The sequence below is a fragment of the Aplidium turbinatum genome, chromosome 1 (assembly GCF_918807975.1).
Source record: "Aplidium turbinatum chromosome 1, kaAplTurb1.1, whole genome shotgun sequence".
NCBI lineage: Eukaryota > Metazoa > Chordata > Ascidiacea > Aplousobranchia > Polyclinidae > Aplidium > Aplidium turbinatum.
In genome coordinates this window covers 39,651,799-39,663,851 of record NC_137472.1, presented here as the reverse complement: position 1 = coordinate 39,663,851, position 12,053 = coordinate 39,651,799, and the positions used below count along the sequence as shown (strand labels likewise).

Sequence of the window (12,053 nt, the reverse complement as noted above, 5' to 3'; positions counted from 1 at the left end):
ATTTAAAAAAAGCATCGTTTTTTTTTCGCAAACAACCTGTCTAAAATTTAAATGCTGAACAAAACTTGCACTCTTTCTTTTCTGAAACAATCAAGACAAGTCCGCCTCGATAGCTCAGTTGGTTAGCGCGTGACTTTATGATCAAGTAGCCCTGGTTCGATTCTCGGGGTGTAGGCTTGAGCAACGCACGTTAAGGACTGCTCTCCATTCAGCGGCATTTGATGGATGGAATAATTCCTCGGCAACAACACTTCAAAAATCGGAAACTTCACTCTGTCAATCTCGGTGACCGGGCCTGCGTCAGTGGCTTAAAGCCTCTATAAGTGTACGAAACTGTCAGGACTAAGCTCTCAAAGAAGATTTCCCAGTCCGAGGATAAACATGCAATCAATCAACCAATCGATAAGTTAACTTGTAAGCAGCGAGTCGACTAGATCGCAGATTCATAAATTAGATCGCAGGTCTCTGCAACATTATCAACCACGCTTCTAGCATTATGAGTAGAGTAGGCCACTTTTAACTCTGAGCCAGCATGTGTAATTTATAAAAGACGATAAAAGTTTACAAAGAAACGTAAGCAGCCGCCGACAAAGATACAAAGCAGCCGCCAGAGTAATGCGTACAGTACATGTTTATCAAATATTTGGTAAAGTGCAGCGACTTCCGAATATGGTCAATCAAAAAATTCAAAATCATCGTCATCCATTTTGTTGCCTTTGGCGACATCTCGCGAGTCAAAACTATCGTCTTCTTCCGAATCGGTGTCCCATGGGGCTGAAACACACAATTTTTTTAAAAACTGGTAATACCAAGCAAATACCCAGGCAGCAAAATCAATCAGTTTTAAATTGTATTACAATGTAATACTGATGGATTTTGCTGTCTGAGTAGCGATTTGAAAGGACAAAACTTACGCGGCACTTTTATAAGAAAGTAGGCTATCAAAGTAAAAATGAAACAAGAGAAAAACAATTCAGTTAACTAACGCCAACTAAATGTCAATACAAGTGAGGGATTTAACCTCAGAATACTTTTTCGTAGTCAAACGGTACAGTAGCTTAGTAGGTATGGTTGGAAGTCAAAGAAAGTATGTAACCAGTTTCTGTCAATTACTGAGAGAATAAACTATGAAAAAACGTATTTTGATGCTTTGGTAACTTTTCTTGGCTAATCAGGATGCCAAATCGTTGCCTTAAAACAGACTCAGAAAAACGTTAAGCAATAATATGAAGTTGCCTACGCAACCAATTGAATTACCTTTCGCTTTTGCAGGTGGAAACGTCCTCGGCAGAAACTGGTCTTTTGCGGAAGCAGCATCACTGATAATAATAATAATGTCATGGTTTGATTTATTGTTGTTATTCAACTGCTGGGGGGGCTGTAGCCTACTGTTTCGATTACTTCATTACAATTAAAATGTGAACACGCCTAAACCCATCACTGCTTCACACAATAAACAACACAATTAGGCCTATCATTTTTAAAGTATGCAATGTGATCTGACGTGAAATTGAACCACAGCCAGATAGAGCCAGGGACTAAAACAGTAACCAGTCCACCACTGAGTTGACGTAGAAATCACTATGAAAGCATGCCATGATGATTAAATGAAAAACGAACCTGTTCGGTTGAACTGCGGTCTTTATTGCGTCATACGCGGAACTTGATTTGGGATGCGAATCTGACCAAGAAGAAAAGGTATACGTCACGGATACTTAAAATGGCTTCAGATTTTTTGTTCATTTTTTATTCATTGAACACCCAGATCAAGTTTGACATTTCAGGCATCAAGACAAAACATAGGCACTTTACTTTCTTAATGTCTGTGCCATATATTACAGCTTTGAATATTATTGGCTTCCACACACTGCTCGCACGAATGAGTTCAACATTTTAATATGAGCGCAAACTGTATGCTTTTAAGTTTTTATATTTTTCTGTCGCTTAAAAACATCATCAAGCCATTTTTTATCATATCATGAGGAAGAAAAAGTTACACTGCTTTTTGTGGAAAGATCAAAGGAAAACGAGCTTATGAAAAACAGCGTCTCACTTTCCTCAATAACCTCAAGGATCATCTTCACCTTACAACCGTAATAATTTTAACAGTGAAATACCGGGACAGAGGGAAAGAACTACGCATGATCGCCTAAGCCTGGAACAGGCATGGTACACAACGCAGAAGATATGTTTTTAAGATGAAATCCCCATAATCATTAATCAAAGTAACCTTAACAACCTGTTTCACCCTATACGGGATCGTCAAAGAGGCTTATTCAATCAGTAGTTTGAAAAAAATGAGGGTCATGGAACTTTACCACACTGAATCCACGCGGGAGTTTAACGAGAATCGTAATACACAAAAATAGTGAATACGTTACCTTGATCGCTAGATGCATGGTCGTCTTCTGAAAATCTGAAAAAATGTATTAGAGTGTTAAAACTGTCATTCTATGCATATTGGCAACATTGCTAAAGCTGAACTACCAAAATTCATAACAAGTCAATTACGGTACAGAATCTTAGAAAATCTTTTCACAAAGTTTTAAGATGACACAACATTGGTACTAACCTTGAAGCCACTCCTTTCGGAGAAACAATTTTCTCAAGTTCATCTTGATCGGCATCATCGTCATCATCAAGATACTTACTCATCCCAAGTGTACTTGAGAACTCGTTGCTTTTCAGCATATTTCGATATGCGGCGCTGGCTAAGTAAAAACAAGCTTTTTGATAGTTAGCAAAAACGTGTCATCGCTGTAGAATAGCCCCCTGGTAAGCTGTGATAACAGGCTTATTGTTTATTCGATACTCTTTGAATAGGTCATATTAGTTTAAATAAATCAATTATTCTATACGCCTTATTAAAAACTCTGAACATTTTGCCTTGATTGCACTAATCTACTGTGATTTTTTGCACTTTTCGTGACCGACAAATTCAATTAACACAAAAATAACCGCATGTTTCCCTTTGATAATTATTATTTATCACTAGTGAATAATCGGCTACGCCACATTGACGATGAGAAAAACATGTTTCAAACGCACTCAGCAGCAGTTCAAACGTTCTTCAAAATAAATGATGACTTTCAATTCGCATTTACATATTATCTCACTCTCTCACGGACCAACAAGGGGTCGGTGTACTTTAGATTGGGACCTTGTGCTCTAAATTAAACTCTTTGGACAAGCCAAGCGCATCGATTACAAACTTACAGGTGAGAGGAAGGGTTTTGTGTGAAGTCTCCGTGGTTCCGCTCTCGCTTGGTAAGCTTTCCACGCTGTGTTGGGGAACTGAAAAACAAGATGTTCAAATCATTCAAAGAAATAGCTTTTTGGGCAAAATAACAAAATTAAGCTACAAACATAACTTTTTGAAACTAAAATAAGAAAAACTTGTACTAGCGAAAAAATACACTTTTGCAGAACGGGAAAACTACGTTCTACCATGGTGACTAAGACAGCATTGGAATAAACCATAGCGTAAAGTCTTTACAATGAAATGAAGATGTTTGACCACGCCAAAACAATCACTGCTGCTTGATCGCTGGACAGTTAATCACGAAGAACTACAGAAATTACTTTCAGTTATCCGATGGTTGAAAGATCTCATTTCGAGAAGCTAAAATTCTAAATTTCACATGCACGTGAATAAAAAACACATGTAAAATGTCAACACATGTACCAACCAGTGTAACGTTAACAACGTGTCGTTTAACTGTCTAGTAATCGCATGTCACAAAGCACTTTCCGATACAAAATTATATGATTACTTTGAATTGGTGTAGCAATCTTGGGCGACAAAAGATTTTGCAGATTTTCGTTCGACGATAGTGCTTCTGGGGGTGACTTTTCACTGACTGGAGGCGTTGACAACGATTCCGATCGGTTGTCGGCAGAAGTCACGAAATCTGCCGCACGATCTTCATGCTTGTTTGTAGGAAGTACGGCACTGACATCACTAAACGTGGATATGTCTAATTCGTCACTTGTAGTGGAATTAGACGGCAAAGCTCGGTGTGGTTCTGTGGCGTTTATCTCAACATGTTGGACAACATTAGCACTGGAAGAGTGGTGAGTTGGAGTCATAGGCAGTGGGCTGTTAGACTTGCTTTCCGGAATAAAATTTTGCAAGTTAGATGGAGATTTATGGTCAGCCACAGTCATTTGACTCGTGCTTGCTGTAGATAATGTTTTATCGGTCATCGCAGAACGCTCGGTGGGTAAATTTAATGGTGGCACTATCTCAAGTGACCTGCCATCAACTGGAGTTTCAGACAAAGATAAACCCTCTGCAGGTTTGAGAAGATTATCCACAGCAGATCGATCTAGCGCAGCAGATGATTCCTTTTTCGCTTCCAACGATATCATATCTGTTCCAGACCGATGCTGATCCTGGATCTTTGAGTAATTTTCAACCGGAGCATTATATGGAACCAGTTTAAATAAGGCATCTTTACTGACGGGAGCGTTAACATTTTGATGAAAGGATGATGACATAACGATTGAAGGGGAATCATGTACAGATGGAGCAGGAGGAATGAAGCCGTGGGAAGAAGAAGAAGAAGGTGAAACAAACTCATATCCCACATCCTTCAACTGGTTTTGAGCCTTGGCAATATCAATTTCTTGTCTCCAGTTAGGATGCAATCTTGTCAGTTCATCTTCATATTGTTTCTGAAATGAAACAACTCACAGACAATGTACATTTAGATTAAAGAAGATCAGCAAAAGACAATAAGATCTAGTAAAACTAGATCAGTAAAACAAACAACTTGTCCACACAGTATGTAAGAAAAAAAAACATGGTAGATTCATATTTAATCTTCTGATATCTTTTTCAAACAAGAATAAAGACATATCATCACAAGGGTTTATTACAGTTAACTTAGGGATGGAAGAATTCACAGACACCACTTCAACAACAAGCAGAAACTTTACTGTCACGATTTGTTCCACTGGTTCAAAGCTTCTACAATTATGCAAAAATGCCAGGATTAGGCTCTCAAAGAAGCTTTCTCGGTTGGACGATAATGATTCCATAATTATTATAATCCATTAAATTTAAGTATTTCAAAACTACAGTCCCAACCTTAGTTTGTTCCAGTTGTTCGGACCGAATTTCAATTCTTCGAATTCGGTTTTCTAAATCAGAAAAGTCTCGCAATAAAGCTTCATTTCGTTCCCGAGCTATTCGCTCCCGCTCGCAAATCTCCTAAATGTTAAATGAGCTGTAATATTATACTGTCCAACACAAGAGTAGGATCCCTGATTCCCTGTGTGCAAGACCAAGCATACAATATATGAAAGCGGCCAAACATGTCACATGTGATACATTCTCCAGAGCAGTCAATAATAGATAAACCTTTAATCACACACTGTTATATTTTCTAGACTAAAATGACACCATATAGTGCAGACTGCAGACTAATAAACAAGGTGAAGTACGGTATATGAGAGTACTATACTTCAAAACAATTTCAGTTGTAAATTAGCTTCATTTTTTGTGTGTAAAAAATATTGTCTGGCTGGGTGACTTGGTGGGCAAAGGGCTAGCCTCCAAGTCAGTAAATGTGGGATTTATACCCTGCCAGTGACGGTCATACAAAAGACATTAAAAAAAATGGCATTGAAATTTGTTCCTGCTTTAGACTTGACATTGACGGATTTAAAGCAAGAAAACAGATGAAAACAGTGCATATACTTGAGATGGAATAGTAAGATAACAAAAAAAATTGTATATGCATTATGCAATATTACGACAAACATGGATGAAAGAACAATGTAAATAATACCATAATATGTGTATTTTTTCAGCACATGTCCGTTTTCCAAGATGAAAATTAAAGAATAAGCTACAATAAGCAATAACTTAAACTAGCATGAATGAATAAAAAGATGTGGAAAAGACAAAAATATGCATCAAAACTGGTTTTGGCAGCAAAGCATAGTTCGTATCAAGCAAATCCAAAAGACAAAAATTATGGGAGCAAGTCTTTTAGGCGCAGACAGTTAGGCGCCGGTCAAATAGGTGTGCACACTGTGGTGTCTAGATATTTAGGTGCGGAGCACTGTGGCACCCGTTCATTTAGGTGCTATCCCTAGTAAAGTCTGCAGATTGTATCAGCTTGGCAGGTAGGGCAATGCTTTTCACACAAAATGTTATATTGAACAGAAAAATATGTCATGGCTTCCGTTAGTGAAGCTGCTTAAACCGGCAATGCTTTTCAGACAATTTATTTGTTGATAGTCCAGATTTATCAATAAATTATTCCAGTTTCTGAACATGACTGAGATCACTTGTAGTGAGTCAAATAATAACTACACTAAACATCAGTAAAAAATATACCGTAGCCTATATTCAAGCGGGTGGTAGGCTAGAGTGAAGGGTAACTTAGTTTTTCGTCAAAACCCCGACTAGGTTTAATAACGAGCAAAGTCGCACCATTATGCTTGCAACGTGTAGCCAGGGTTCATATTGCAAATAGAAATGTATTCATGTAGTAGAGCGTTGTCTCATACGAAGTCGCCACACGACCAATCCATCCCGAGTAGAAGTAATTGCGAAAGATAACAGATTAAGTAAAGTTCCATCTGGCTGCAACCTGTGTTCAGAATGCATAGCAAATGTCCTGTGGAGATGTGCTAATATCAAGAGTAGTAGAGCATTGTCTCACACCTCATCTCCACATGCGCGTTAATAAAACAACATATTTTTCTGTTCAATATAACATTTTGTGTGAAAAGCATTGCCCTACCTGCCAAGCTGATACAACCTGCAGACTTTACTAGGAATAGCACCTAAATCAAGGGTCGGCAACCTACGGCCCGCGGGCCGGATCCGGCCCGCCATGCGAAAACGTCCGGCCCGAGACATATCATAAGAATACGGTCCGCCGTTTCTTATTGAGTTTCAAACTGCAGTGTTAGCACTGTTTGAAAAAAATGTGGTATTGTTACGCCATAAGAACCTCGTACTAGTCTATTGTTACGCCATAAAACTGGTGCGAAGGCGGTAGACTAGTATCTCGTACAGATGTTGAAAAACTTTCACAAAGCAAGCAGCATCAAGTGGCATATTAATGCTGTGTTGTTGAAGTGTGAATAGATCTTTTTGTGATTGGTATGATTGAGATTGCAGCAGTGTAGTGTAATATACTGAAGTGAGTGTGAATTATAGTATTAATGAAAATTTTGGCCCGCCAAAGAGTTGTACACTCGACATTTGGCCCGTGACTAGCAAAAGGTTGCCGACCCCTGACCTAAATGAACGGGCGCCACAGTGCTCCGCACCTAAATATCCAGATGCCACAGTGTGCGCGCCTATCTGACCGGCGCCTATCTGACCGGCGCCTAACTGTCTGCGCCTAAAAGACGTGGACCCAAAATTATATAGCCTAGGCTATACAGCTAATTCAACTTAATGCTTGATCAGTTGACAAACTTTAATGCAAGGGTGTGCAAACTCGGAATGGCCCGTTTCGGTGAGTCCGATTCGGTGAGTCTGATTTGGTGAGTTCGATCCCTTAACGGGGGATTTTTTCAATTTTTTTTTTAAATTATCGGGTACTGTAGCCTAATTATCATTGCCGTTTTAGGGTTAGAGGTTAGGAACTCACCGAATCGGACACACCGAATAGTAGCAGACCCGTGCAAACTATGGCCTACAGGCCAAATGTGGATCGCGAGCTTAAACTTTTTGGCTCGCAGAAATGTCTAAATTTAAAAATAATGTGTGGTCTGCCAGATGATTTCTATTTATGTCTCAAGTTTACAATGTTTAGTGAACATTATTTTTCGTGGCAACCTGACAAGTTTAACAAGTGTGAAATTAGGCTGGCTGCATGGTTATTTATTAGTCATGCGCATTAGTCATAATAAGTGAGCAATAGATATTTGCAATAAACACAAGTATGGCACTTGACAGTACAGAAGCATTGTTCCTTTCAAGAATACAGCCTAGTTGTGACAGTGCTGATTGTACCGTACGCTACCACACTTTGCCTCCGTTGAGGTTACTTATGTATTTTGCTGCTATTTTTTGTTACAGTTGTGGCTCGCAGACCAAGTTGGTTATGTGTATGTGGCCCAGCAGTGCTGCAAGTTTGCACAATCCTGCTTTAATGCATTAGAATTTTACCTTCCAATAGGTTCTCAATTTGGTAGAACGAAAAGACTGCAACTTTTTATCAGATCGTACCAGTTGAAAAAACTGACGCTCCAGTTTGGACCGTTCTTGTTGACTGAAATCATCAAAAAAAAGTTAATCTGCAATGCCACTCTTGGTTATTACTTGTTGTTTTATACAACTATTTTTACATATATATAAGAATGTCTTAATTTATAGCGCACAGTTTCAAACTAAGAGATTTTAAATACAAAGTTCATAAAACTACGAGCTTTTATCAAAAACAGGTTCAATCTACCCTGGGAATCTTCATCTTAAAAATGAAATATCAAGGTGGGTAGCAAAGTCTACAAGACTTTTATCTACAATGCCTGGTGATCTAGCACATAAATTGCTTTAAAGTTTCTTATGTAGTACAATAAACACTTAGTTGATAACTTGGGTACCAAAACAAGGACAGTCAAAATTACATTTAATTATTTTGATAATAATAATGTCAATAAATATATGACAAATAGATCTTGTTATTAAAATAAAAATGGCCATATTTATGGAACTGTGCATAAAGCTGCACCATGCAGAAATGTAAATTTATATTACTTTTATTGCACTTAGTAATGTGTGCAATCATAATGACGACTTTATAGCATTTCATTTGGAAGTATCAGCCAGAAAAAATGGTATGAAGCTGCCTTGCAATAAGTTGGCGAGTTTCAATAAACCAGTGAATAATGTTTTCATTATTTCTAAGCTGATTGATAGATGTCAGTGGCATTTGAATCAATTCTTCTTTGAGAACTATCAGAAAACAATTTATGTTAATGATAAATTTGTAGCATTTAACATTAAAAATTAGGGTAAAAAAAAATTGAGTGAGGACGTTTTGCAACAAGTTTGAAAATTCTGGATTCTCAAAGTGATTAGATGAAACCGAAAACGTCAGAGGCATGTTATTAGAAAAACCACAAGTGAATGCTCAAGTGTAATTTTACCATGCAAAAAACAAAGATAATAGACTAGAGGAACTTTTATGCAAAGCTGTCAATTTTGCAAAATTATTTATAAATGTTACATATTACATAATATGGCCTATAGATGATTATATTATACAAACAATTTTCCATGCTAGGAAATTGTTGCTTTTTGATGGTGGTGATACTTGGGTTAAGAAAGATGGATTGTTTGATGTTACTATGGGCTCATTTGATGGTCCAGAAGTATGCGAGTTGGTTGATTTGCTTCTTTTGAACAAACTTTCCGCTATTGTTGACATAAAGATGCTTGGGTTGTATCGTCATGATGATCTGGCTATTTTGCATAATTGATCTGGCCTAAAAGTTGATCGTTTGTGAAAAAATGTTATTCAATCATTCAAACAACATGGCTTAAGTATTACTGTGGAAACAAACTTACGTTTTCTTGATGTGACTTTGAATTTACTATCTGGTAAATTCTGGTCTTACCGAAAACCCAACAGTGATCCAATTTATATCTGTTCTGAACTGGTGGGCAAATGTTGTCATCGCAACAAATTTAAACTCAAATCTAATTCTGAGGGGTTTTTTGCAGATTAAATTAAGGTTATAATATTTAATATCTTTTCAGGTATTACCGATTTGTTGCTTTTGCATATTTTTCAAGACCTTCCGATGATTCCTCTTTTAGGGTAAAACAGCCTGTAGAGATTTTAGACAGTAGGCTAATAACTACGGTATATTTGATATAATTTGCTCTGCTTGGCTTTTTTGCTTGGCATTGAGCACTTTTTGTGGTATTAATAGTACCGGTATTCATTGTTTAATACAAAGCATGTGATCTTGAAGTCTTGATTATAAAAATTGATTATATATATTAAATTGCTGCTGATGTTAGTCAAAATAACAACTCTTGGAAACCAAACAAACTTGATAGTGACACAAACTTTCTTGGTATTACTGTAGTTTTGGTAATATATAATCTAGTCCTAAATTTTGTTACAAATATTTTGCGCTGTTTTGTTCAAGGGCAATCGATATTCTGCATGTCTAGTTACTAAACAGTTGTTTAAAAACATAGACTGTTTAATACAATAAGCTCTGTTTTTATGAATATTTTAACTGATGCCTATTGCAAAAAAAACAGCTGTAGCCAGGGAATGGGATGGAAGATGGAATGGAAGACAGATTTTGGGATGGAAGATGGAAAATGTCAAGGATGGAAAGGAATATCTTGATGATGGGATGGAAGACAATCTTCCATCATTCCATCTCAATTCCATCATTAACTTTCCAACGCTTTATCAAGACATGCAAAATATTACGTTGCTTGCTGAAATAATTCGATTTTTGGTTCGTATTAAACCAACAGGACTGTTGCCTGACCCCTATTTGTCAAACCTACTGTCGTTAGGCAGAATTGACTAATCAGAAAGCAATAAATGATTCACACTTCTCCCAAGAGGAGGAAATGCAGCTTATGCAATTTTTTGTGGCTGCCACCCATCAGTACTAGTGATTTTGTTTGTGAAACTCACGCAGGATTAGCTTCAACCATATCATCCGATGATGATCACTTTAACTTGTGCTTTTATTACACCAATTGTCCGCGATGCTTCTTAAGTATTTTCGTTACTTTTTATCTTCTCCAACGTAGACTACTACTACAGTTTCTTAACTTTGTTACGTGTTGTTTCTTTCTGTATTTATAGAATCAATCTACGCTTCTAGTTCTAACACAAAATGGTACGTAATCCTTAGGAAAATACTGCTGTTAAATTTTAGCTTAAATTTAACCTATGGTTTTTAGGTTTACTTGTGGCATTCACAAAACACGGAGGTCACAAAATGTGAAAATGGAAGAGATTTCTGAGATGGAATGGAGATGGAATGGACAAAAATCTCAGGATGGAAGATGGAAAAAACATCTTCCATTCCATCCCATACCTTGGCTGTAGCATAGATGTAGGTTATGCAGTTTTTATACTTCACCTCAACTTCAAACAAACACTTTAGAAGTTTATGACAAAAAATTGCTTTATTTTATTTCCCATGCATTTAGTCAAAATTCAGTTAGGTTGAAGAATACTCAGAACAATATTTCCTGCTTTAATAAAAATTACAAACAATCATGCTGTAAGACAAGTGCACACCATTTTTTCTGGTCTATGCTTGACACCATAAACTTATGAAAACAATTGTGCAATGTGCATACCACTACATGTAGGTGCAATCAACATCGATATAACTAAAATCCTTTCCTATTAATATAATATACGATACCCACATTTTACCAAGATTTTCTTGAAATTTAACTTGTTTCTCATAAAATTCGATATCATCCATATCACAGCAGTAGGGTAGTTACTTCAATCAATGCAAAAAGTCCAATTTGTCCAAGTTGGCCTTATTTTACAAAGGACAAAACTAAAAATAGAAGTTATGTACCGTATCAGATGCAATGTAAATCAAATGCATACACACACAGACACACCTAACCTTAAATCAAGAGCATTGTAAAGAATAATGTTTTTTACGTATAAGTATAGATAGATAGTCCCGGTAGGTAAAGCGGAATTCTTGCAGCAGCAAGCAGGAGCAGGCTAAGCTGAGATTAGGCTACAACAATGCCCTGCCATAATAATCCATGTACGAAACTTGATTGAAAGCTGCTTTTCTGTAGTTTCTTAAATGTAGCGGCAGCATTTTGTTGTTGTAAATATTTATAAAAAAAAAGGTAAGTTTTGCAGTAAATCAGTTCAGTGCATTGTGAAGAAAATCAAGAAAGGGGCGTTCTTCCCGGCTATCAGCACAAGGCTGAGCACTCACTAAAATTAGTGGTGCGATACTGACGAGCCCAGCCTCATGGGCGAAACACGGTGTCTATCGCTGTCAATTCTTGCTACAAATCGGCTGCCGAGAAACATATCAGTTCAGTGCGCTTTGTTGTT

At 37.2% G+C, this 12,053-nt stretch overlaps 1 protein-coding gene across 1 annotated transcript; it reads right to left on the bottom strand.

Annotated features, from left to right (window-relative positions):
* Nucleotides 1-501: 501 nt before the first annotated feature.
* Nucleotides 502-11,530, bottom strand: LOC145777271 (uncharacterized). Its single transcript, XM_082588618.1, has 10 exons — nt 11,390-11,530; nt 8,141-8,243; nt 5,093-5,215; nt 3,774-4,677; nt 3,217-3,294; nt 2,573-2,711; nt 2,382-2,416; nt 1,621-1,681; nt 1,258-1,319; nt 502-774 (listed from the first exon to the last, which is right to left on the bottom strand). Exons 1-10 carry the CDS (start codon nt 11,446-11,448, stop codon nt 674-676), a joined length of 1,665 nt encoding a protein of 554 aa, XP_082444744.1. The 5' UTR covers nt 11,449-11,530; the 3' UTR covers nt 502-673.
* Between the last annotated feature and the right edge of the window lie 523 nt (nt 11,531-12,053).

What these genes read in the sequence shown, in the direction of transcription:
- LOC145777271 (XM_082588618.1), bottom strand. Translation starts at nt 11,448, where the DNA reads ATGGATGATATCGAATTTTATGAGAAACAAGTTAAATTTCAAGAAAAT. An exon ending in AATTGAGAACCTATTGGAAG is followed by an intron (nt 5,216 to 8,140) that starts GTAAAATTCTAA and finishes TTTAACATTTAG; the next exon opens with GAGATTTGCGAGCGGGAGCG. An exon ending in CCGAAAGGAGTGGCTTCAAG is followed by an intron (nt 2,417 to 2,572) that starts GTTAGTACCAAT and finishes ACATTTTTTCAG; the next exon opens with ATTTTCAGAAGACGACCATG.